The 26,954-nt window shown below is 35.2% G+C and overlaps 3 protein-coding genes across 6 annotated transcripts; all 3 read left to right on the top strand.

Annotated features, from left to right (window-relative positions):
- The first annotated feature begins 1,255 nt into the window (after positions 1 to 1,255).
- Positions 1,256 to 2,561, top strand: LOC133694894 (acetyl-CoA-benzylalcohol acetyltransferase-like). Its single transcript, XM_062116587.1, has 2 exons — positions 1,256 to 1,474; positions 1,587 to 2,561. The coding sequence occupies exons 1-2, from the start codon at positions 1,256 to 1,258 to the stop codon at positions 2,559 to 2,561; spliced, it is 1,194 nt and encodes a 397-aa protein (XP_061972571.1).
- Positions 2,562 to 5,652: 3,091 nt separating this feature from the next.
- On the top strand, positions 5,653 to 15,739 carry LOC133693277 (cysteine-tryptophan domain-containing zinc finger protein 3-like). Of its 4 annotated transcripts, none has more exons than XM_062114463.1 (11): positions 5,653 to 6,254; positions 7,253 to 7,325; positions 7,427 to 7,563; positions 7,652 to 8,041; positions 8,146 to 9,389; positions 9,867 to 10,219; positions 11,058 to 12,406; positions 12,551 to 12,708; positions 13,546 to 13,706; positions 13,868 to 14,028; positions 14,787 to 15,739. In XM_062114463.1, the coding sequence occupies exons 1-11, from the start codon at positions 6,162 to 6,164 to the stop codon at positions 14,985 to 14,987; spliced, it is 4,320 nt and encodes a 1,439-aa protein (XP_061970447.1). In that variant the 5' UTR covers positions 5,653 to 6,161; the 3' UTR covers positions 14,988 to 15,739. The 4 variants fall into 4 exon arrangements, with proteins under 4 accessions (XP_061970447.1, XP_061970449.1, XP_061970448.1 ...); XM_062114465.1 differs by lacking the exon at positions 5,653 to 6,254 and adding an exon at positions 6,388 to 6,852 and having other exon boundaries at positions 13,970 to 14,028; XM_062114464.1 differs by lacking the exon at positions 5,653 to 6,254 and adding an exon at positions 6,388 to 6,852 and having other exon boundaries at positions 13,967 to 14,028.
- A 2,964-nt stretch (positions 15,740 to 18,703) lies between these two features.
- Positions 18,704 to 25,615, top strand: LOC133694742 (sucrose nonfermenting 4-like protein). Its single transcript, XM_062116426.1, has 13 exons — positions 18,704 to 19,644; positions 19,831 to 19,918; positions 20,864 to 21,034; positions 21,763 to 21,870; positions 21,976 to 22,035; positions 22,288 to 22,377; positions 23,348 to 23,482; positions 23,940 to 24,084; positions 24,152 to 24,325; positions 24,455 to 24,518; positions 24,626 to 24,695; positions 24,930 to 25,047; positions 25,167 to 25,615. Exons 1-13 carry the CDS (start codon positions 19,535 to 19,537, stop codon positions 25,259 to 25,261), a joined length of 1,428 nt encoding a protein of 475 aa, XP_061972410.1. The 5' UTR covers positions 18,704 to 19,534; the 3' UTR covers positions 25,262 to 25,615.
- The last annotated feature ends 1,339 nt before the right edge of the window (positions 25,616 to 26,954 follow it).

Here is a 26,954-nt window from a genome sequence, read left to right as displayed (position 1 = left end):
TGATGATATTCTCCAGAAAACATTCATATATTATAAATTTTAATAATAGAAATTGGAAGAATAAAATAAAATTTCTCATTTAAAATCTAGGGTTCATAAGAAATTGGAAGACATAATAAGTAGAAAATATGAATTTCGGAACTTAAAAGTACTCTATACTACATATAAGCAATTCATTTCTTTAGATTGTAAACAAAAACAGAATAAAAAATATATAAATTATAATGCCCTTAATTTTAAAACTTTATGGTTTTCACATTCAAATTATTAAAGAGCACTGTGTACTTGGATTCATAGGAAACTTTTTGAGAGAATAAGTTATGAATGTAAAGAGTACTCCTGTCTACTTGGATTCATAGCATACTTTGAATAAGTTATGAACGTAAATTGATGAAGAAAACCGTGTTTTTTTTTTTATGTCAAAAAATAATTTTAATTTAATAGCTTAAGCTTTTAGATAAAATCTCAAGATATGATTTATATTATTCTCTAACATACTTTTTCAAGTGAAAGCTCTTTGAGTTTGAGACTTATATAGGCTTACATTACTTTGTGCTTAATTTTTTTTTTTATCAAATAAATAGGAATGGTGAGATTCGAACTCGTGACCACTTGATCATCAAGGCTTTGATACAATGTCAAAAAATCATTTCAATCTAATAACTTTAAGCGGTTAGATAATATTTTAAGATATAATTTATATTATTCTCTAATATTTTCTAACCCTCAATTACTTTAATATATATTTATGGAGGAATAAAACAAAGAGTTATGGGATAAAGAGAATATCAATTTTCTAAATAAACTCTTTATATATCACACATTCATTAAATATACAGATATTAAATAAAAAATTATTTTTTAAAATTAACCAATAAAATTTTAATATTAACATAGCCATATCTTACCTCTCCATCTTCACCGATGGCTTTCTGACAGTCCAGCCAGGTTCCATCAAACAATTTAAAAGCGGTAGGTCAATGCCAACGATGCCCTGCATCAAACGTATTGATGAAGAATTAATTGGACACCTTGCTCAATGTAAACGTTGTTCATAAAGTAGTTGGACAATCATAATGATACAATCGACTACTGAGGAGATGATCTGCTATAAATATCTGTATATCCACAAGTTTTGCAATACTCCAAACGATAATTTCATGACTTCAATTTCGAACTAAAACTTCCCTTTTCCCAGAGTCCAAACACCAACCCATTACAGTGTTCCTCTATATATTGCTACAGAAAGTTAACAATGGAGGTTCAAATCACGTCAAGAAAGCTCATCAAGCCATCAGTTCAAACGCCTCCTCACCTTCAAATTCTGAAACTTTCGATTCTTGATCAGTATTCATATTATGTACCCAATATTTTCTACTACACCAATGCCAACCATGAAATAGAGAACATCAACGCACAGAAGCTAGTTGAGCAGCTAGAGAAATCATTGTTAGAAGTCTTAACGCTCTTTTACGTACCCTCTAGCAGGAAGATTCATCAAAGACAAACTCATAGTTGATTGTAATGATGATGGGGTAGAGTTCTTGGAAGCTAAAGCTGATGGAGACCTCACTCAAATTCTCCAGCAAGAGCCCAAACCATATGAGCTGCTTCGTCGTTTGGTTCCTTCTTTAGCAGAATCTGCCACTAGTCCTTTATTAGCTGTTCAAGTTAACATTTGCAAGTGTGGAGGGCTAGCAATCGGTGTGCTCAATTCGCACAGGATAGCTGGTACATGGACCATGTCAAGATTTATCAATGCATGGGCTACAACTCATTTTCATGATCACGGGATTAGTAAAGTTACTCCTCCAACCTTCGTTTCACCATTTATCTTACCGGATTCCACCAGGCTCAGGTTTCCAGTACCTCCACCACCTCGCATGGCTAGTAAGAAAATTGTCACGAAAATATTTCGGTTTGACAGGGAAGCAATAGAGAAACTGAAATCTAAAGTAATTAGCGGTGCTGATTCTGGAGTCAAGCATCACCCTTCGCGTGTGGAGGTGGTCTCAGCACTGATATGGAAAGCTCTCATTAGTGTGGCAAAAGAGAAGCATGGATACCTCAGGTCTTCTTCAATGAGTCTGCCTTTCAATTTGAGAGGAAAAGTTGGTGTCCCGCTAGATAATCAATGTGGAAACCTTTGCAGGCCTATCATTGCTCGGTTCGATGCTAAAAATCAGAGCAAACTCGTGTTGAGTGAGCTTGTGAGTTTGATAGGAGATGCTAAGAGAAGAGCCAGTTCGGAATGCGTAAAGGCCGTAAACATTCCTGAAATGTTTTCAATGGTGACTAATTCTTTTGCAGAGATGTTTGAAGAATTGAACAAAAGCGAGGTAGATATATTCAGCTTCACAAGCTGGTGTAGGATGGGCTTGTATGAAGTTGACTTTGGCTGGGGAAAGCCTGCATGGGTGAGTGTTGTGCCTCCAAATATAGAATTAACTATTCTGAATGATACTAAATCTGGTGATGGAATTGAAGCTTGGTTGAACTTACATGAAAAGGACATGATTCAGCTCCAACAAGATCCAGATATCATGGCCTTCACTTCTTAGCTAGTAATATCAGTGGCTTGGGATCAACAAGAACATGATCCTCCCGAAAGGCCAATTGTCACAATAACATAATGTAATCAATTTAAGTTTGTATTGTTGAATTGCCTATCTTTTTTCTTTGGTTTTTGTTGTTATGGAGTATTAATGTCCTTAAATTAGTTGGTTTTAAGGAAGTTTTCTGCACTGTGTAGATGGCTGTCCTCCTTTCCCTCTCTGATTTCTTAGGATGTGTATCAATGAGCCTTGTAATAAGTTGTGCTGTACGGTAAGGAAATGGCTATTACCGGTAGGGGCAAGCATTCGGTTCTGGTTTAATTTTTTTTTTCCTATTTCCATCTCTTATGTTTTTGTTTTTGTTATATATATATATTATGTATTTTCTCTCATGAGACACTAACCAAACTAAAACGCATCTTAATGTTCAAAAGTGGATATATAGGAAGCACCAACCATCCATGTGTATCTAGCTAGGTGATATATATGTTTGTGGTTTGCTAGGCAGGTAAGATGGCTTCATGTTTAAAAATGATGAAAAGAATTACCAAAGAGGAGACACACTTCATGAAGAATGGGAGAATCTTGTTGGAGGAGCTTATCACTTCTTGTGATGGCAAGTGTAATCCTATCCGTACCTTCCCTGCCAGAGTGATCAGGAAAGCAACAAACAAATATGACTATGAACAAATAATACAGAGAGATGTTGATTACATATTGTACAAAGGCTAGCTATTTGGAAGACCATCCAGTTTCTGTTAAAAAAATATAATGATACTAACAGATAGACCAGTTTGGCCTCTGTACATCAAACAAAAATGACAGCTGATAAACCTTTTGGGTTTTTGTTATGATACAATCTGGGTAGGACAAACTGCCCTCCTTTGAAACCAGTCTTATACAACTCAACCTGGCCTAGCAGGTCAGCTCGATGACAGGTTTATATGGGATTTTTTCAAGCCAAGTTTTACGTTGAACAAAGTTTTTTCTTACCAAAACAAAGTCCTTTCAGAGATTTAAAACATAAAATAAAACTTGGGTTGACCAACCAACATGAGGGTCAACCCATCCACCCTGTGAGGTGAGCTTCGAACCAGGTCGAGTTAGAAATATGTTTAAAACAAAAATTGGTGGATCGTTCCTGTTATTGCAATTTCTTGTTAAGTTAAATGTTGAACAAAACAATGCTTGAATATAGCCATCACCACAATGGCAGCATTCATTTCAGAACTGAGAAAAATATGCATTGTATATACTATACTTTTTTTTTTTATCCTGGACATGTTCCTGGACGCCATACACAGATAGACGGTCACTCTCAAGAACCAAACCACGTGGAAGAGCCCGTCAGCTCAAGGTCCTCATTCAATCATACATTTATATGTGAGTTGGGAGATTCAAGTAGTAGAATTCGAACCAGGAATATACATACTATACCTGATGTTCACCATACCCAAATTCTGTATCTGATAATCAGCATACAAATTCAAGTGGCATTTATAGAGCTAAAAATTGCATGTAAAATGATCTAATCGTTTTCATCGCTGGTTGTAGGCAATATATTGTTAAAGGCAAATCCAAAAGGGTCCAAACATTCTTATCTGAAGACACAAACCGCTGCTTGAACACTGAACCTGCTCTTTTCATCCACCCTGCAGGTGGCGATAAAAATATTTTTATCTGTATTGCCCCAGAGAAACCACTGTCGCATAATGATGCAACTCTGATCCTATATCTCTGTTGGTTAGGCACCATATCAAGCTGTGGCTGTTCTCTTATACCCTAGATAATTGCTCTATAAGTTACATACAGACTGAAGGGAGCAGGCAGAGATTTTGCGTTGCAAAAGAAGCAGCTTGAATCTTGAAGTCCATCATACCAGTTTTTTATTTGCACTATATCTTTAATATATATGCTTTATTCATTTAATATCTGATGCTGGACTTCCAAAAGTAATGACCAAAAAGAAGTGTTGAATGAAAATTGGTAGTGAATTTCTTGATGTTTGAGATAAAATTATGTCCTCCGTAAATCAATTCTCCTCAGTCAATTGACTGTTATCAATATCAAGGGAAAATCTCAAACCAGTCCTTGTGCAATTAACACAAATTACAATGGATATCTACGACGAATTGAGTTTCTATTCTATTTATATTTTGTTTAAAAAACCTGAGTTATACCCTTAAATCTAAAGAATCAGGAATTTTTAATAAAAAAATATCAAAAAACAGAGAAAATGTTGTCTAGTTATTAATTTTTTTAAAAAATTAAGTAGGTAATGGATCCACTCAACTTAGCGGAAAAAAAAAAACTAATCATCTAATAGGTGATCCAGTAGTAAGAGCTTGAAACCAAGAGGTTTTGCTCTCCTTATGATCTTAGGTTCGAGTCATGTGGTTGCTAATATGATAGCTACTAAAAACTTATATGGTCGTTAACTTCAGGGCTCGTGGGATTAGTCGAGATACGTATAAACTGATCCGAACATTTACGTTAATTAAAAAAAAACTAGATTTTAGAATACTACCTCGATTTAGTCCTTGTGATTGTGTCAATTCATGAGCAAACAAGATTTGGTTAAATCTACCCTATATTAGTCAATTAAACCTAATTTAGCTAAACTACCAATCAAAATATGACTCATTTATTCTATATTAAAATACTTTAAAAAAATTAGTCTAAATTAAAGTGTTATTAAATCTAGCCTACTTGAATTAGGTTTAATATAAAAAAAAATCTACCCTACTTGATTACATAATTTAAAACTTAACTTGAATTGGCTTTTAAAAAATTAAATAAAAATTTATCTATGTAATTCTATTAACTTAAAGGCTAATAAAAAACTTAATTGATTCAATTTTAGTTTTTTTTAAAAAATTAAAAGATGTAATTTTATTTTTTTTAATTAAAATAATATTGTTTTAATTTACTTGAATCAACTTCTCTAACTATTAACCTAAACCTTGAACCGGTTCATGAATTAAAGCAGTTTTAATATTTGGATTGTAATTGACGGAATTTGATGAGTATAAGGTACATTTGAAGAAAGTTAATACAAATACAAATACAAGGGCTAGTTAGGGGTTTTTGTGTTTCCCTTACGTGTGAAAAGCAGGCATAACAGAAACTGGAAGTCTACACCAACAAAAGCAAACACAAAACGCTTTCTCTGTTCCTCCAGAGGAAAGTTTGAGAAAACAACGCAAAGCTAGTTACTTTTTGATCGAACAGGCCATATTTCACATAGATTTGCTGCTAATATCTTGCCATAATATTCTCCCTACCCTTGAGCGTGTGTGAGAGAGACGCATTGAACATTAACAAAGAGCAATACTTTTATGTGGGTGTTTATGGAGAGCATTTATTAGTTTGTGATTGTGATAATGGTAATTCTGGGGATTTCCTTCATGTTTTTTCTGGGTTTAAGGTTTTAGAAGTGGGGTTTTAATTTAAGTTCAAAAGGGTGACTTTTTTAGAGAAATTTTGAAAAGTTTTTGGCTTTTTTGTGTTTTTGCTTGAGTTTTGGGGATTGTGATGACTGAGAAAAGTTAAGGTTAGTGTATTAGGATTGTGGTTTGGTTTTTGAGCTTGTGGTGTTGTGGAATTATGGGAGAGACTGAGATTGAAGAGGGAGAGGCATGTGATTACATGGACAATGGTGATCAGAACTTTGATATTGATGTGGCTCTCTCTTACCTTGTAAGGGTTTCAGTAATATTTTGATAAAAAGTTTTGATTTTTTTCTTTTGGGGTTTTGTAATACAATTGATTTTGCTAAAATTGTGATTGCCGTTTTGAAAGTGTCCTTATATATATATATATATATATATATATATATATATATATATATATATATATATAATGGGTCCTGTAATTTTAAACTAATTGGGCAGTTGGTGCTGTATGAATGGTTGTCTACTTGGCTTTGGAGCTCTTAACAATTTGTTAATAGTTTTTTCGTCAGTGTAGTTCCTGAGAATATTCAGGAGAAAAGAAAAAAAAAATCTTGGACTTCTAATTTTGTTGTCTTTGGTCAGAGAATGAACATTGGTGTTTCGTGTTTTCTTGTTCATCTCATGCAATTTGTCTGGAAATTCATGGAACCCTTGTAAGTAGTGTGAAAGAGATGAACAATAAGTAGCTCTGTGATTTAGCTTTTACTTCTCTGTCAAGTGCTATGAAATTGCGTAGCTTGGTAATCAATGTGTTAGTTGCTGAACTGATTTTGCTGGACCTGGATTGTGCTGTTTACTACTGTAAATTCTACTATCTCGTTCCTGTTCCTGCTGAAGAGCTGGTTAGTGTCTTAACTCTTAAGTTAACTTGATGAAACTAATAAACCTTTGTTGAATTTAATAAACCATTTGTATAGAATGGAAGTTTATTTAGAACATGGCTATTTGATATGCCTTAACATATATTGTGTTTAAAAGAACATAAGTAGAACTGTGCATTGGAAAATTTTCTCTACTGACAATGGGCTTGAGAAGGAATTCTCTATTTTATATGAATGGTTAACATTTTGGAACTTTTGTGACTAGCATTATGCCAATTTATCTGTGTAATGTTTTGTAATAGCCTTTCTGCTGTTTTAAACTTTTTTTTATCCTTTTGTTCTTGCGATTGCTGGTTGTCTTAATTTCTTTTTGTCATTGCCTTATATTTTGAGTTACATTAAGCAGTTGGTGTTTTTATAGGATGATAGGATTCAGGACATCTTGGGGCAGTACCAAAAAGATTTTGAAGGTGGGGTTTCTGCAGAGACTTTGGGTAAGTGATGCATTAGAGAATTACTAGAAAATTGTGGGAAGTTCTTTGGTTCCATGTTGGAATTCTTTAAGCCATGGATTGGGACTAACTAATTTTGACAGGTGCAAGATTTGGTGGTTATGGTTCGTTTTTACCTACTTACCAGCGTTCTCCTTCTATACGGTCGAATCCAGTAACCCAGCGGAAAGTACAAAGCCATGGCATGCTACCACCTTCTCATGATGATCAGCTGACAGAGGTAGGTTCTAATTTTAGGGTTCAGAAACAATAGCTAGTTTCTTCTATGTTGTCGGTATCTGAATGCTATGGTTTATTTCATCACACAGGGTGCCTCTCAGAACTCCACAAGCTCATTACATGAGACCGTTTCTGCAAGACCTGCAGCCGCTTTGAGAATTTCCTCTCCACTGCCTTTAGCAAGGCCTTTGCCTGACGATAGGTTAGTTAAAATTCAAAGTTTGAGAGAATATGTTTCTGGTTATGAACCACTTCAACGTCCAGTAAACCAGTCAGACCAGAAAATGCTGAAGCTACGAATCAAAGTGGGGTCAGATAATTGTTTGCCAGAGCAGAAAATTTCAGCAATCTACAGTAATCTTGGCCTGGACATGTCTCCATCATTATCATCAGAGGACACTGACAGCCCCTCTGAATGGGAGAGGGATTTTCCAGATTCTCTAGAGGAACAAATGGATTCTCCAACTTGCATTGTCAGGGTGAGGTGTCTTCCACTGATCTAATATTACAAGCATTATTCTTTACGGGTTGTTTCTCATTTAGCTGTTTTTGTTTTTCATTTTAATTGTGATGGGATGAACAGATTATGACCTCTTCTCCTATACCAAGTGGTGCAATGTTGTCACCTCTTCATGATTGTTTGCTTAATTTATCAGAACAGAAAGATTCTTTGGACCATGAAAGAACAGTACCTGTGCAAGAGTTCTCTGTCCTGTGGGCTGACGAGAAAGTGCCTGTCAAGAAGCAAAAGAAGCCAAGTGATAGAAGTGTGAGGTTGGTGGAGCTGAAGAATGAACACTTTTATGATCCACCCAATTGTTTTAGTGCCTTTTTGAAGAATGAATCAAGCATGGAGACCTCAAATGGAAACCATATGTTATCTGATGCAAGAAATCACCCTCCTGGATCCAAAACTGCTAAAATGGGTGGAGTAGCTGCTGGAACAGGTACAAAATTCAGAATCAATGTGAGTGGGGCAAAAGAGGAAACATTTAGCCAAAAAGCTTGCAAGATGCATGAAGTAAGTGCGAAGGCTACTTTGACCAGAAAAGTTCTGAAAGATAAAAAATTAGGCTGTGTCCCAAGTGACAATGGGAGCAAAGGTGATAAAAGTCTTGATTTGTCTAAAGAAGATTACAGCATGCCTGAGGGAATGAGAAAATGTAGAGAGGGAACCTTGGATCTTACAAAACAGAAGTTTGAAAAGAAGAAAACATCCTACTTGCATGATGAAATGAAAGTATCTCACGGGGAAAAACAGCTATCTGCTGGCAAAAAGAAACCTAAGGGAAGCAAATATGATTGTATCTCTACTGAGAAGTCAAATAATAGCATGAGGATCAATTTGTCTGCAGAGCCAAAAGAAAAGATCTTTCAAAAAAGCAGCCTTCCATGTAGAAGTAAAGGGGATAAAGCATTGCACGAAAACTTGAGAAAGGTCAAAGTTAAACATCCTGTATCGATTGGTGACAGAAAAGCAGGGAGAAGTGAATCTAGAAACCATCTGCTGGGAACTTCTGTTGGAGATGAGACAAGGGACTGTAAGCGTGAGGTACATGAGAAAAAAACCCTTGTTTTCAGAAACAAATCAAAGGTGAGTTCAGTTGATAAAAAAAACAGTTTGGTTTCAACTTCTAAAGCAAATTTAAGAGGAGACATCAATGGTGGTGCGCCATCAGCTGGCCCACTTCCTATGGAGGTTGCACCATATCTTATAGAGGAAAATTGGGTGTGTTGTGACAAGTGTCACAAGTGGCGGCTTCTACCATATGGTACAAACCCTGACCAGCTTCCACAGAAATGGCTGTGCACCATGCTTGACTGGCTGTAAGGGCTTTTGCTGGATATATGAACTTTTATGGTTGTGTTGGTAATGGTTAGAGATTAATTGGCATGGATTTAGTTGATTCTTACTGATTATCTTCAAATTTGAACAAATAATAAAACCATGTTAAAGTGGACCTTGATACTTGGTGATTTGTGTCTAGCTAGCAAGAATACATCATGCTGTACCTTGCTGTCATTTGAAAATTTAGGAAGAGTAGGTCATTAGGTCATGCAAGTATTTTTTATTTTTTTGAATGACAAGGTGTTTTCAATAAAATAACTGATTAATGTGAAGGATACTTTGGAGTTCAGATGCTCACTATTAACCTCCGCATGATTATAATTCTCCAAGCTACATGATAAACTACCCTTCTGGGTGAATGCATGTTTTTTTCCTGTTGAAGAAAATGTTTTTTCTAGTGCGCTCTCTCTCTCTCTCTCCTCTCTAATTTTAACTCTGATGGAAACTTTTTTCAGGCCTGGAATGAACTGTTGTACTGTTAGCGAGGAGGAGACAACGGATACTCAGCGTGCACGGTTTCGACTCTCTGTTGCAGGGAACCACAATGGCCGGCTAAGCCATTCTGTCAGCACTGAATCTTCAATTACCTTTGTTAATACCTGGCATGATCTTGATCAAAATCCACAAGATCTTAGCTTTAGTGGTGGAAAGAAGAAACATGAAATTAAAGAAGTGTCTAATCCAGCTCAGTATAGTCTTTCTAAGAAGTTGCTGATCTCAACAAGGAAGAATGAACATGTCTCTATTGAAAGAAGGTTACAAAACAGGAGCTTGCCTTCTTGGGAGAAAAAGTTGGAGAAAAGATTGGGTATTCCTCATTCAAACTAAATTTACTTGTCTTGGCAAAGGCTATAATGAAAGATTTGTTTATTTCTTGATTGCTAGGCGTGCTAGCATCAACTCACATTCATGTTGGCAGTTCTCAGCTTTTGGGCCAAAATACATGGTTTTTGTAATTTCTGTAAAGTTCATTCAATGAAAAAAACTCGAATTTTCCTTGTAGTCTAAACCAGACCTTTGTTTGTACCTTGCAAACCTCTTTGATGTTCTATATTGCTTGAGAAAATAACTATTGAGGTTAGAGCACATTGTCATTTCCAGTTCTAAAAGAGAATTGGGATAACCCATAAGACCAAGAAAAATGAGAAAGAAGAGAATCACCCTACTCATGAAAAGGTGGAAACGTGGAAACGGAACCAAATATTTCAGACCAAGTGCTTTATGATAAAAGAAATCTCTTAGATTTAGACCAGAAAAACTGGAATAAATATGTGATGGGTGAGGTGGATTAGAGTAATCGCCTCAATATAAAGGTTGAAAAATGTACTTTGACAGCTATTGGAAGTTTTCCTTTCTGATTTTCCTTTTCCCCTTTCATGGAATCTGTTGAAACTCATTAAAGCTTGATACTTGATGTGATGGTGTTCGTGGAAATAAATACACGAGCTAGATGTTGTTTCTTGTTTGATATAAGTTTTGCTAGTAGACACTAGCAGATGTAGGTTCTATTAGTTGATACTCCAAGGCATTATTACATCTAGGATATGTTTCCGTTGATAGATTACCAGATTTAGATGTGCTCTCTGGTGACCTTTCTTCAGCTATCAAATTCCTTGTGTGGATACATAAAATGTTCTTCTTTGCAGGTGATGTGCAGCCACAGAAATCAAAGACCAAGACAGAAGCTGATCAAGAAAGTTGCAAGCTTTCCAAAAAAGCAAGGACAGACAGTATGCACTTTGCGGAGGAAGATCATAATACTGGTGGATTCTCAAAGAAAGAAATGGGAAGTAATGATAAAAAGAATTCATCTTCCAGAGAAATGAGGTGTCTCGCTAGGAATTCCACAAATCTTTATGTTGAAAAACATAACCAGTTTCAGAAGACACTGGTTGCAGAGGATCAAGATACAATGGGTATTGAGAGGAAGAAGAGAAAGTCTAAAGACTGGATGGACAGTCAGATCTATCAAGGTAACCATTCTGGTAATAGGCTAAATAGGTGTATTTCCATGGAGAAGACAAGTTGGAGCGAAGGCAGAAAAGAAAAGAAGCCAAGAAAATGTAAATTTGAAGAAAAGGTCTCTAGTGCAAGCAAGGGTGTTTGCAAACTGTTTGAAAAAGATAAGATGAATTATTTATCCCAATCAACTGTTGATGGTAAGAATTCAGAAAGAAGGGATTTGAGAGACTTCCAAGATGTTAAGGGCTCGCCTGTGGAGTCAGTCTGTTCTTCACCTTCGAGGATTTCTAACCGAGGCAGCCCTAGAAGGACCTCTTCAGGTGATCATGGTAGCACAGACATTGGTTTTTATCATTTCAGTGGCCAAACAAAATCCTTAGAAGGTGAACGTGTTGGTTTAAGTAACTGGTCTGGGACCTCTAGGAAGGAAAATGCTCCTGTTTCTGCACCTATCAATGAAAAATCAAGGGAAATCTGTAGACATAATGATGATGAAGTTGAGAAACATTATGCTGGTCAGAAGGTTTCTTCCATCAAAATTCTAAACAATAGTAATAGAGAGGATAACCAATTTAGATGCGAGGGATATGAGGCCTCACTTGAGAAAATGGATGCTGTTTTTCAAAAGGATTGCAATTCAGCTTCACATCATAATGTTCTGCAGAACTGCAACAGCAGTAGATCTTTGGACATGCTTGACAAAATTAATCAAGTGGAAAAGGCTGCTGGGAAATGGAAATCATTGGATTTCTTATTTTGTGGTGATAAAATGGGAAATCAGTCTTGGAAAAATAGTGAAAATGATGCATTGGAAGTTGATGGTTCTAGTTTTGAAGACTTGGCAAGGGCTCCAAGACAACTTGGAAAGGATGATGGTCGGAATGGGTTTCAAGATGTTACGCAAAGGTTTCCTTTGCCTGATGCCAGCAACACTATTGCATCAAATCATATCAGAAATTATTTCTTTAGTCAGGTAGCAAATGATGCTTTGGAAGGAGCCAAGGATCTTAAGCATTCAACAGATTCTCTTAAGGTTTTTCCTTCTGTTGCTGTCTTGATTCTTTAGCTCTAGAGAATTTCACTTTGGTTTACCCTTCTTCTGGAGGGTGCCTTATTTGGTTATATATTTACCATAAAGAAAGTCTGACAGTTCATATGTTTTCTTCATACTTTGAAGGTTTCTGAATCAGGCCTTCAAAGTACTGAGTTATTCTTTCAGGCAGCTTTGAAATTTCTTCATGGGGCATCCCTTTTTAATCCTCATAACAACAATAGCACCAACAGTGGGGAGATGACATCAGCTGAAATGTATGTTCGTGCTGCAAAACTGTGCGAGTAAGTATAGATTGCCAACTACTGTAAGACTCTGTTTTGTCTTTCAGAGGTTTACAGAAAGAAAAGAGAAGGAAAAGGAAATTTTCAATCAGAACAGAGGAGATTATAATGGATTGTGTGATAAAAAATTCAAAACTGGCAGTAGACTCACAGTGACTCAGAATTGATGGTCGAATTGTGTCCCACTTTGTACTTTCACCTAGAGGACTGGTTACATTATCTAATTAAATTGTTTTTATGGTTAGACCAAGCACATAATTTAAATCCCACACAAGCCTTCAATTAACTTGTTCTTGTAGCATATTTAGTATGAGATTGTTACTCTGATACTCGAAGTGTGTAGACAAGGCAGGATACAATCATAAGGCGATAGGCATCACCACTAAGAAAATCATCACTGAAAGTAAGTCCTGAATATAAGCTAAAAAATTGAGTTTTCACATAAAGTTTAGAGCAACATATAGTTTTAAGTTAATTTAATGTTGCAAGGACTTTATATAGAGCTTCCATGTAATTGCCTTTGAAAGCGTGCAAGTGCCAGCAATAATCGTTGTGTTATTGCACTAACGGACTACCAAGTCATAGCTGTTTAAAAATTTGTTGATGTGTATGTCCTTTTAAAATATTATCTGTATAGCTACAACTGGATGCTATCAGGCTTTAAGTTCCCTGTTTATAGCTGGAAAGGACATATTCTGGAATAAACATTTTCATATATTGCTAGTCAGAAAGTTTATGCATTTTTCTAGAACATATTCCCATCTACGATTAAGCCTATACTTTGTTGAGGGAATAATTTTGAAAATGTTGTTTATGTCATTCTTCCTGCTTCTACAGATATTGTGCTTCTGAATTTGAGAGATTCAATGCCTTGGCATATGCTTTTTTGGCATACAAATGCATTGAAGTGGCATATATGCGGGTAGTCCATTCCAATGACCTCACTGCAAGCAGGGATCTGAATGAACTGCGAACAGCATTAAAAAGGGTTTCTCCAGGTAAATAATAAATAATAAAAAAGGGGCATGGTTTCGAAACAAACTAAAAATATTTGAATGAATATAATCCTTGAAAACACGTCATACCAATGTCATATCTTTACAACATTAGAATTCAAAGAGCAGAATTTTTGCTTGACATTTTCTCTTCTGTTCCTCAGTTGAGTCCCCATCTTCTTCTGACTCTTATGTTGAGAACCTAAACAGTGAAGTAAAAGTGGAGAATAGAAATATAACTAAGGATGTTGGTTGTTCTCCAGCAGCTACAGCTTGTATCATTGCTGCTAGAAACCAGCCCAGCTTTGTTCTGTTGCTTAATTTTGTAAGTATACCTTTTCTAGTATACTATTTCCTTTTTGTTTGCTTACAGTTTCTTCTTAGTGATTGTATGTAGCATATCGATTTGTAAAGTAGCTGCAGTCATGAAAAAGTATTTGAACAAAATGGTAGCATCTGTTCAGAAGCAAAAAGCAGCGCATGAATCATTTTAATTTAATGGGATATCAACGCTTGATGGAAAAATCCTGAAACTCCCACAGAATCCATATAAAAACAAAAAAAAAATTATGAATTTTTCTCATTTCGTTTTTTATCATTCATTGTAAACTCCTCTTTTTTTTATCTTACCATATAGACAACAGAAAAATTATTACATGGGTGTTAATAGGACCATGCAATTAGATGGTATGAGCCACACCAAATTTTCGTGAGAGTTCTTTCATGGAGCCATATGAAACGTGTCTAGGTTTTCTTGTATGTTAGTTTCTCCATCATCTCTGTCCGTAGAGAAAATTGGAATAGTGTCAACAAAAATTATCTTGGTTTTTGTTCTTTTAATCCAGACGATTGGTATTTGCAACAGCTGATGCAACTTTCAAAAATAGCCAGGAGGAATGATCAGGGAGAGTCATTATTCCCTGATGCTCCAGTGTAGATAGGGCATTTCACTCTCTTTCATTTCTCATTGTTTGGATATTTTTCCCCTCTACTCGTGATGCGGTCTAGCATTCCTTTTATACTGCATCTTGCGCAGTACCATAATTTAGGCACGATGCTTATATTATATGCAACTGGTTGCAGGCAGAAGATGTGAACCTTGCAATGGAAGCCTCAAGGAAATCCCAGGCTGCCTTTGCAGCTGCTGAAATAATTCTTGCAGAGACAGGCAATACTGAGGGTATTTCTTCCATTAAGAAAGTTCTTGATATAGGCTTCCATGATGTAGAGGGGCTATCGCGGCTGATACGCCTTGCAATAGAGAGCCTTCACAAAACTCCTTGATGCCCTGGGGAGCATCTTAATGCCAGGAAAATATTCTGCTTCTCCACTTCATATATTCACAAGGAGATGCACAGTTTCCATGTTCATGCTCTTGGCTAGTGCTTGAGTAAGGCTACCGAGGGCTAAAGAGGTGTTTGAAAGTGTGATAATAGTTGCTTTTCAAAGTGTTTTTCACTCGGAAATGCATCAAAATATTATTTTTTTTATTTTTTAAAATTTATTTTTGATATTAGAACATCAAAATAATTTAAAAATACTAAAAAAAATTAATTTAAAGAAAAAAATTAAATTTTAATAAAAAACATGTTTTTCTGGAAATTTTTGTTTACTTGTGGGATGGTTGAACACAAGTTTTGATACTCCAAGCTGTTCATGAAGATAAATAGGTTTTCAAAAATTATAGATAGCACTTAGGAACGCATTCAAAGATGACAGTTCTTAGTGCAAGAGGCATGGTATGCATCATCACCACCGCCACTCCTCTCCTCCCTTGTGTTTTTCTTTGTTATGGTATATTATTATTTTGATGTTTAGGTTGTTGCATGCACAGTGTTATTGCTATTTGTAAGCAGTTGTCTTCACAGCTAACCTCAGAGGTAGCAAGTCAAAGAGTAGTAGATAACCTGTACAGGAGAAATTAGGAGCTTGCTGACAATCACATTTTTCTTTGATGCTATAGTTTCATTAACATTTGAACTTTGATTTGTAATATACTGAAGAATATCATAATTCATCAGCTACAATTTCAAACCTTTCGAAGACCTTGGGTGAAGCTACCAACCCTTGTACACAAACCTCTTACCTTTTTTCCTCCCTGCTTTGACAAAAACCCTTGTGAGCGTGCATATCCGCAGATATGGTTGAACTGGCATGTAATTAGCAAGACAATTAATCTTTTTAGTTTCTTTAACTTCTTGAATATCAACCAGGTGATGTGATGGTACCCCTCGAATCATGTCTTCTGGCTTGAATGGGATGCATGCATGCATGCATGAACAATGTTCTTGAGCTAAACTTACACTGTGCAATGTTACTGTAGCAGCATCATGTAATCAATAGTTAGATTTGATTCGAAGTCAACCCCTAGATTATTAAGATCAAATTAAATTTATTATTTTTATTTAAAATGATATTTTTCTTTTAACTTCTTGTTTTTAGATTAGGTTAATTAAATTATAGGTTAATCTATTAAATTAATCGAGATATTTATTAAGTTAATGGAGTTTGTTTCGGTTATCTACAAATTTGGCTTAATAATTATGATTTTATTGTCGATGAATGGTTGTTTGTAAGTGTGGTAGTAGTTGTTTTTTAAAGTGTTTTTTACTTAAAAATATATTAAAATAATATTTTTTATTTTTAAACATTTATTTTTAACATCAACAATAATTTAAAAATACATAACAAAATATTTTTAAATAATAAAAAATAAATTTTAACCAATTTTTTATTATTGGGATTCAAATATACAGAGAAAGTAAAATCACCATTGATGAAGGTTCAATGTAATGATTGCAAGAGGGACATTGCTCGCCAAAAAGTCTCTCAGTCCAATGATTAAATTGGAATCTCGTACTTCAGGAGGGGCCTCGTCAGGGTCTCCTCTTGCCTTCTAACCACCAGACCTAATTGCTTAATAAAAACTCCTTTAAGACAGGAGGTGGACAGTGCAGTCTTTAATTTTATCAACTTCTATCAGATACAGGGTAAAATAAAATTAAAAGAATTATTCCAAAAAAAAAACTAAAATTTCAGTTATTGTATTATTAAAATTATAAATATTATTAAAAAAAAGATCGGAAAAACATTTCCTTACAAGGACCGGTATCCCTACTAACTTCTCTGTCTCCGCCATTGATCCAATAGTTTTATATTTAATTAATTTTAATAATTATATTTAATTAAAAGAAAAAGGGAAGATAACTGGATGTTCTTATTGCAGATAATTTATTTTCATCCGAGCGAATGGGATAAAATGAATCGAAGAAAACAATAGCTTCACTCTGTGTTTTTTTGTTATTTAATCATTACTTTTTTGTAAAAATAAAAAAATAAATAAAAAACCTTTGTGAGCTCTTTAATCATGCGGTGGTTATCCACCAATCATTGCTTATTCATCCCATGAGCCCACTAACACATCACTTAATCACCCTTCAGCTCAAAAGAATCAACGCCCATGTTTTATCACATCTCTCGTTAATGAATAAACTTTTGTAAATTATTTTTCAATATGTTTTAGCCGAGGGCCCGTCAGAATTTGTTCATACTTACACCATGAACTTGTCTGGGTATGGAATAGGGATTTTTTAAAATTAAAAATAAACCAAAATAATTTTTTAAAATTAACACATTTAAACCATGAAAAAACTTGAAAAGACTAAAAAACCAATAATTTAATATTTTTTTTAAATAAAAAAATAGAATCTATCATAATGATAAGGAAGCGGTACAAGACTAAAATGGAATTCCTATAAAAAAACATAAAAACATGTATAAAAAATTTAGTATGTTTTTTAAACTACACGCTCGCGCGCGTGCAACGAAACAACCTTCCTTATCCCTGATAAATCAAGGGGAATTTTTTTTTATAATTTGAATCTGAGACCTTGAAGTCTCAAGCATGGGATTGGGAGTCAATTCAATCCCCTTCCCCCTTTTTCTAATTACAAGCATTCAAACAAATTCGACGGGTTTCAAGAACTCTCCTTCCTTCACGATATCATAAATTTCTTGCACTTTGAAGGGGCTCAAATGCAGAGCATATGCTGAAGCTGCAATGGAAAGAAATTTATTAGGTATTTTGATAGATTGGCGATGGTAGCATATGTAATTCCACGTGCGTAGTAAACTTATATCCCTAATTAATATGCTTTTTATATGTTTTCAATGTTATCATCCTTAGCTCGTATTCAATTAGATGTTGTGAGAAAAAAAATCTTGATCAACGTAAAACTCAAGTGTGGATAACTAATCTAATACCAAATCAAGAAAATATTTAGTTTTAATAAAGAAAACTTATATGAAGAGTATTTAAAACCTTAAATCAAAGTTATTCGGCTCATGATTCAAATTATAAATTTAATATATTAATTTACATTAACTTGAATGTACTAAAATGATTTTATTTCATTTGATAATTTTAAATAAAATAATATTGTTTTTTTTTCTCAAAAAACAAGTAAAAACATTTCAACTCTTACTATATTTTTTTTGCAACTCGTCTAGAGTTAGGTAATAATGTTGATCGAATTCTAGGTATCATCTAGATAGGTGGTGTGTAATAACAATTCTCAAGCATGAACCATATCTCAATGGATATATAATAAGTATAATTATTAAATGCAGCTAGGAGATCCATTTTAATAATTAACGCAAGTTAATTTAATTTTTTTTAAAAAATAAAATAATATTATTTTTTTAAAATATATATATATATATATATATATATATATATATAATTGATTTAATTTAACTAAATTTCTAATGTGAATCAAAGTTTTTAGTTAGGTTACATTGAATAAATTCTTTCTCTATTTTTTTTATGTATATGTAGGCCTACCCGGCAGGCCCGCCTTGTTTAATAACCAGGGAGAATAAGAAAAGACACAATCACAAAATGACAAATACCCACACATATTAAATTATTTTTTAACCATTAATTCCCTGTAGATTTTACCGCAATCATTAAATATTACTATTATTGCAACTCATCGCTTTCTTTCTGCTTTATTTTGTTTTTGTGTGCGAGAGAGCTTATGTTCTGCTTCTGTTCTTCAATCACCAGATAGATTCTCTCTTCACTCCAAAATTTCACCACAAAAAATATAAATGAAAATGGATAAATGAAAAAACCCATCTTTTATTTTTTGAGATCCAACAATGCCAATTTTTCTTTATCAAAATTAGGGATTTTCCCTCTCTTTTTTCCCCCCTCCAACCCTTCAATTCAATCTCTAAATTAGCCGCAAAAACCTTACTTTCTCGTTCAATTCTCCATCCGGGTATTCTTAATTTAGTCTCCGGAATCCGATTTAGCTAAAAAGTTTCAATCTTTACACAGATCAGAGGTTGATGCTGTGTGAATGATTTTGTTGGTTTTTTGGGGGGGTTTTGTGGCCGTTTGATTTGTTGACTTTTTGAGTTTGAATCATTGATGTAAAGAGGATAAGAGTGGTGGGATTTTGATTTGGTTAGTGTTTCATGCTTGCATGTAGAGAATTGTGGAGTTTTGGTACTAAAGTTTAATCATTTTTGTTGATTAACATTAAGGGTTTTTGGGGTTTGATAATTTATAGTGTTGTTTTAAATTTCTTCTGTTTGTTGAATTTTGCATGTATAAGCAATAAGGGGTCCTCTGCTAAATTGTAGAGGATCCCACGCTGGTGTTGGTTAGATTTTATAGTTTTTGTTGGGACCTGGGGAAATGAAAAATATAGTTATTTGAGTTGTGGTTTCTCTTGGAGTGATTTTGCTAGAATTGGGATTTTGTTGATTGGTGGTGTGTCAAGTATTGAGTGTATTTATATAAATTATTTTTTGGACGGAAAATGTTTGGTTCTGGTTCCAGTACTGGCCATGATAATAGTGGAGTAATTCCGGTGCGCTTCGTCTGGCCTTATGGAGGGGGAGAAGTTTCTATCTTTGGTACCTTTACTAGGTAAGTTGCTAAATTGACCAGATTTTTGTGATGATCACCAAGAATATTATTCTTTTTGTGGTAGCGAATTTACAAATGGCTTTTAGTTCTGTTATTGATAATGTGTTCTATTTTCATAACTTCAAGGGTTTTTTGGTTTGTGTTTTGGTGTGACGTGGGTGTCTAATTGAGTTGCAATTTGGGCAGGTGGATTGATCTTTTACCCATGTCCCCGGTGGAGGGGTGCCCTAATGTATTTCAAATTGTTGTTAGCTTAGTGCCTGGATTGCATCAGGTATGTTAAACCAACTCAGCTAGTTAAGCATGTTTAACTGTTATGCCTGTGATGATGACTTTGTAGTTGGCATTTGTGGGAATCTTTTGTTGCATTATATAATTATGTAAGTTTTTAGGGTTGAAAGGAAAGTAACTTGAATTTATGTTAATCACTAATCAATGTGCTTATGCTATACAAAGATATTTCATAACTTTGTTAGTTATCTATAATAATTTACGAGCCTTTTGATCTCGTAAGCCATTAAAATTGAGTAATAGAAATGTAAGGCAATAAATTATTTTTAAAATGTAACAATGGAACATGGCAATGAAAGCTATAGTGGAGTTGGCCTTAGGCTATCACTCAGAAAGGAGCCATCTTTGAAGAGAATCATCCCAATGGAACGTAAATGATTCATGAGTATGGAGTTTTCTCAGCGTTTCCCTTCACAAGGTTAAGCTTTTGGGACATAATCCATTGGCTTTTACATTGACATCAAGATTATTGTCATAATAGAAAACTGAGCTTGTTCAAGTTTTTATGGCCACCAACATATGCATTCTGCATTAGCATGTGGTTTTTGACTGGCTCTATCTGTTGCTTTCTCAGAATGTTTTTAGACGATTAATCTGATTTGATTGACATCTCATATTCAAATTGCTCTCGATGTTAGAAGTCAGTTAAGTTAGTAATGTTATTTTTTTAGTCTTTTAAGAGATTGAATCTGCTTTAGGCTAAGCTAAAAAGGAACCATACAAACTTGGCTTTCTGTAACCTTTGCAGGGTCTTCATTCTCCTTTTTAATATGTTAATGGTTGTAGGAATGAGATAGAATGTTCAAATGCTCTCTGTTTGGTGCATCTATGTGTGCTATTTTCCCTAACTAATGTTCTCATCAACAATTAAGGAATGTGTATTTCTAACATCTCTGCTGCCTTCAAAATCATTGTCATTTTTGCACAGTTCAAGTTCCGTGTAGATGGACAATGGCGGGTTGATGAGCAACTATCTTTTGTTGATGGGCCTTATGGGGTGGTAAATACTGTTGTCTTAACTAAGGATCCTCCACAAATTCTTAATTCCGAGACACCTGGGAGATCCAACATGGAGCTGGATGATGTTTCTGTTTGCCCGGTAAGATACATTTCAGCTTTGACATTAACAGTCGCTTTCAGACCAGTTTTTAAGCCCAGATACTTGGCTGTTGTATCTCATAGTGTGTGTTCTTATTTTCTAAGCACCATCCTCGTGGCAATGCTTGGGAGTAGCCATTTTTTCTTTGAATTTTAGCAGCTATTGCACCTTCTCAATCTTAGACCTCCGTTTATGTGCATCCATGTTGTGTTTCATCCGTGCTGTTGCATCTCTTGTTTGTTCTTCATAGACAAGATTCAATTCAGAATTGCATGTATGGATTATTTTTGTATTGCCTCAGGGGAATGTAAACATATCAGTAGGGAGGCCCAAAGTAGATAAAATGAGGCAGATGAATCATCTTAAATAAAGAAACAGCAACTGTTACCCCCCTTGTTTCTTTTTCAGCCCTCCTTGTTTTTTTTTACCTGAAAAGACTTCTTTAAACTTCCTTTCTGGGGTTATTACAAGAGAAAAATAGGTTGGAGCTGGAAATGAAGCAGAATAGCAAATTTGTGAATTGAGAATATTTTAACCTGGGGGAAAGGACCAAATGGCAAATTTGGGAATGAGTATGACATTGAGCTGCTTAAGTTTGTTCATCTCTTGAAATCATGAAACAGAAAAGGCGACGAATCTTGTTGAGATTATTAATTATTTTATGCTAGATGCTTCCTGTGTATTCTTTTGGGGCAGAGTTGGTCACTCTGTTAGTTCGTACTTTACAGGAAGTAATCCAAGGGATATCAGCAACTGAGTTGGAGGTCTCTCGTCATCGTATTTCTGCTTTCTTGTCCACACATACTGCATACGAGCTGCTTCCAGAGTCAGGCAAGGTTTGAATGCTTTACCTTCTTCAGGAACTAATTGTACTCTCATTCTCTATGTTTTCAACCATAACCAGGAGGTTCATCTGTTCCTTGTTCTGTCTTACTTTTCAGGTTATTGCCTTGGATGTTTCTCTACCTGTGAAGCAAGCCTTTCATATTCTCTATGAACAGGTGAATCTCCACTATGCATGCAAACACGGACAGACATAAGCTGAAAACATGCAGCAAGTTAATGTTCTTGCTAATGAATGTGAAACTAATCCTTTGTACCTAGGCATATTGTATAACTTATTTTTCTATTTTATAATGATTTCTGGAACTATTGGCCCAATGGGCTTTTCTGTCGATTCAATATGCTACTGCTACATTTATAGTAGTTGAATAGTAGCTCAGATTTCTCTTGCTGACTTGAGCCAATTTTAGGGCATCCCTATGGCTCCTCTCTGGGACTTTTGCAAGGGCCAGTTTGTTGGAGTGCTTACTGCATTGGACTTCATCTTGATTCTGAGGGAGGTGTGTATTTTGGCACTTCTTTTCCAATGCTAATATGATCCATGATGATTTTAAGTGAAATTGCAATATACTGAAGAGAAAAAATGTTGTGCGTAGATAAGGGACTAGACTGATAACTTAATTAAGTCTGCGTTCCCTCTAGGGCTTATGGTTGTTATATAAATACCAAAAATAAACACTTAGGATTGGAAGATACAATTCGCAGGAAAAACAGTAACTGCTAGTGCTATTTTCTTCTTTAGCTGCATTGTCTGTTTTAGTGCTGATTAGATTCATCATGAGTTTTGGCAAATGAATTGATGTACATTTTCTTATCAATTACAAGAAACCTATTTTTGTTTTGCTAAGAGAAATAACTGAAGAAATTGAATTTTGACTTGGCTGCCTGCAAAAACTCTCCAAGAAATCAAGTCATTTGCATCACAATCCCACACTACTAAGCAATCGTAACATAGGCTTTAAAGAAAAATGGTTACATTTACATGCTTATTAGTTTTCTGATGTCTTCATTTTGTGCATGATCACTAAAGTCTGTCTTGTGTTTTCAATTGCATGTTTTCAAAGGTATCACAAAATATGTGCATTCATTTTAAATTAAGGATCTGTCTTTGTAATTGTTGTTAATCTACTTGTGTTTTTACCTTTGTCTTTGTAAGAAATGAAGGACTAGTTAAGTTCCTAGAGTGTATGTACTTGTGCTCTTACATTTCTACATGTCTTCAATTGCATGTTTTCAAAGGTATCACAAAACATGTGCATTCATGTGGATGTACACAAGCACATGCAGGCATTGTAAATTAAGGACGTTGTCTTTGGATGTATTGTTAATGTGCTTATTCTTTTACATTTGTCTATGTAAGAAATGAAGGACTAGTTAAGTTCCTAGAGTATATTTAACTGTTTTGCTATTGTACATGTTTGGCATTTGTGTCTCTCAGTTGTTTAACATTTATGAACCTCGCAATTTCAGCTTGGAACTCATGGATCTAATCTGACGGAGGAAGAATTAGAGACACATACTATATCTGCTTGGAAGGAAGGAAAAATGCATCTCAACAGACAGATTGATGGTAGTGGGAGAGCATACTCTAAACATCTGATCCATGTTAGTGTTTCTTCTGATGCCTTGCTAAGATTCTTTAGAATCCAAAAGAATCTCCTAGCCATTATTTGTCATTTATTTGAGTATCTTACATGTTGGGCTTTGCATGTATGATTGTATATCTTGCTCTTATGGGCACAATCATCTCTAAACTTAGGATGGTAGAATGACAAACACACTTGGGGAAATGGTTGCTTGGAAAATAATTTTTATTTTCAATGTTGAATTCTTTTAGCACCTTACTTGGTTCCATATGGTCTGCAACAGCAAATGGGTTGAAATGCTCCTTTTAGATTAGGGCAATGCTGCTTGAAGTCACCTGTATTGAATTTTGTGAATCAGATGGTGCAAATGAGCTGCTTCAGATGTAGAACCATTTCTCTAGTTTTATTGATTTCTTATTCTGGTGTTGCAATCTGCTATGTCAGTAATTATTATCCACCACTTGTTTAATTTGCAGGCAGGGCCATATGATTCGATGAAAGATGTTTCTTTGAAAATTTTGCAAAACAGCGTATCAACAGTTCCCATTATTCATTCTGCTTCTCAGGATGGCTCATTTCCGCAGCTACTTCATCTTGCTTCCCTGTCTGGAATACTAAAATGTAAGCTTTCTTGGTTTGATGCTTGAGGATGTATAACTTGTTGCTAACACGTGGACCTAATTGTCAGGTATATGCAGGTATTTCAGACATTCTGCTGGCTCCTTACCCATTCTTCAACAGCCAATTTGTTCAATTCCTTTGGGTACATGGGTTCCAAAAATTGGGGAACCAAACAGACGGCCATTTGCAATGTTGAGACCAAATGCTTCTCTTGGCGCTGCTCTGTCTTTGTTGGCTCAAGGTAATTCACACTTCAAAAGATTACCACAAGCTACAACTGTCCTCTTCTATCTGTTTTTGAGTGTGCATATTGCTGATCGATCTTCTCTAACCTCTCCTAACCTTGTGCTATAATACCTTCCTGATACAGCCAATGTCAGTTCAATACCAATTGTAAATGATAATGATTCACTGCTGGATGTATATTCTCGAAGGTAACTTGTGCATCTGTGAGTGCATGTGCTTGCATGTTTTGGATCTTTGTTATTGTTGAATTGCAGGTTAAGCCAACTGTGACTTAAATTTGTTGTTTCCTTGACAGTGATATCACTGCTTTGGCAAAAGATAAAGCCTATGCACAAATTCATCTCGATGAAATAAGTATTCATCAGGTAATTAGTTTTGATTACTTTGAGCTCTATTTACATGCAGTTGCATGCACATTCTTGCAATGGTCTGAACCAATCCGCAGCTCTGTACATGAATCTCCATTTGTGAAACAATAAATACCTTCAACTAAATCAGGAGAAGATAAATGACTGGAAGTGATTAAGTAAACTGCATTTTTGAATAAAACATGCATGGCATGAACTACTGTATTGATCTGCTCGTTCATACCCTTTTAGGCTCTGCAATTGGGTCAGAATGCAAATTCTTCAAATGCATTCTACAATGGACAGAGATGTCAGATGTGTTTGCGGACTGATTCTCTACACAAAGTGATGGAGCGTTTGGCAAATCCTGGTACTCTTACAGCAATATGATTTTTTTTCTACATCGACTTTTTCACCATAAGTAGTTCTGACCTCGGGGTCTGGACTAGTAACACGTTTTCTAATTGCTTTGTTGCGTGGTCTTTTCAGGGGTTAGGAGGCTTTTGATTGTGGAAGCTGGCAGCAAGCGTGTAGAAGGGGTTATCTCACTGAGTGATGTCTTCAGTTTCCTGCTGGGGATATAGCTTAGATGTTAAGCAATTTGCATGCTGTGGTGACATTGGAGAGGACCAGTCTTCACTCATTGTTCTCTTAGGTTGGAAGGGCCCCATGATTCTGACCCCCACACTTTTTCTTTTTTAGGATAGGAAATTCAAAGAGCAAAAAAGAATTTGTAAATTGTGAGTCTTCCATTTCTCCCCCATTTAACCTAAATTGTTATAAAGTCAAATCATGCCGATGGACAAAACACCATGTTTATTATTGCCAACAGAAAATGAGGTTCAAGGTGCATTGAACTGCCTATGGCAACCCATGCTGTTGTTAGAATGTTGGTGATTGATTCAATTTCAGTTTCTGATCTCAGCTTATTGATTCTAGCATGGTTTTGCTCTCATGCTTGCTTGTCTTTCATGTTATTTTGCTTAAAAAATCTGGCATAAAATGGCTCCAAATTAAAAAAATCCAAAAAACCCCATTAATTGATTCTTCTCCAATGAATTCAATCTCTAATCTGTCAGCATAGTTGCTCTCGAATCTGGCACATTGCATAACTAGCCATTCTCATCACCAACAAAACTTGCATCAACTCTCTTAAACTCATTATACTTGTGTACTTGAAATCGTGACGTTAGGTCAAGAGACTTGTCTTCAACACATAACCCTCAATAGAACTTTCGCTAGTTTTCCAATTATTCAGGAGAAACAAACATGAAATCTCAACATCTGAATAAATGGGCCGAGTGATGAGATTTATGATCTTAGTAATCATGACCTTTAACCACAATGGCACACAAATATGGCTGTTTTAAATTGGAATTGAGGAACAATTCTAGTTTGGGGATGGAGAGAGAGGTGTAATGGGACCCAAAGGAGGGGCTAGGGTCAAGTAGGACAGTTTTTCCACAAGCAGAAGCTGTAGCAGCGATAGTGCATTGTGGTAAACTAGTGCCTATGGCAATCAGGTCAAAGGTGGTTGCTTCAATTTGTGGGTAGAGTGGCCACCTCACCCATGGAAGCACATGAGAGGGACAGTAGATTAGCTGCCGCAAATAAGCAATCGAGTAGCTCCAAATCACATGGAAACAAGAAAAATCAGTCTTATCAAGTACCATCAACAATGGAGTTTTTCCACATTTCTTTTTCAGCTTGTTTGGAACATAAAAAATTGTTGCAAGTGAAACTCATCTAGCCATTTTTCTTGTTTGGAAAAGTTTGAAGTTAAAAATTCAATTGTATAATCTCAGTTTAAAACACAAGAATTCTATAGGATCACTCAAAATTGGTTCATTACATCACACTCTTTACTTTTATGAACAAATAAATTGAAATTCAAACCATTTCCAAAGGATGAGCAAGAACTTGTCAAAAGCAAACTACACAATTCTCTCAAATCATAACTAGACACTCAATTTCCTACACGAAAGCACCCACTTAAGTATCATCAGTGCATCTTCAAGTAGTCTGATGCTATAAAAAAAAATCCTGACCAATGAACAGAATTGGAGTAATTAAAAAGCTCTAGAACCTGAAAAACTACAATGTCCTCTCTTTTGTCAAGATTGAAACAAAAACAAACGCATATACGCAAAGCAACATTGAATGGATTTCAAGTTCATGGAATGCTGCACACCTTGGATTCACAAAACAATGTCATTTCGGTGGTATGACATCTTTGGCCAATTACAGTTTGCCAAATATCCTTCCTTATCTATCACC

The sequence above is a fragment of the Populus nigra genome, chromosome 5, assembly GCF_951802175.1.
Source record: "Populus nigra chromosome 5, ddPopNigr1.1, whole genome shotgun sequence".
Lineage (NCBI taxonomy): Eukaryota > Viridiplantae > Streptophyta > Magnoliopsida > Malpighiales > Salicaceae > Populus > Populus nigra.
Note: the sequence above shows the minus strand (reverse complement) of the source record. Positions and strands in the feature narration are given on the sequence as shown.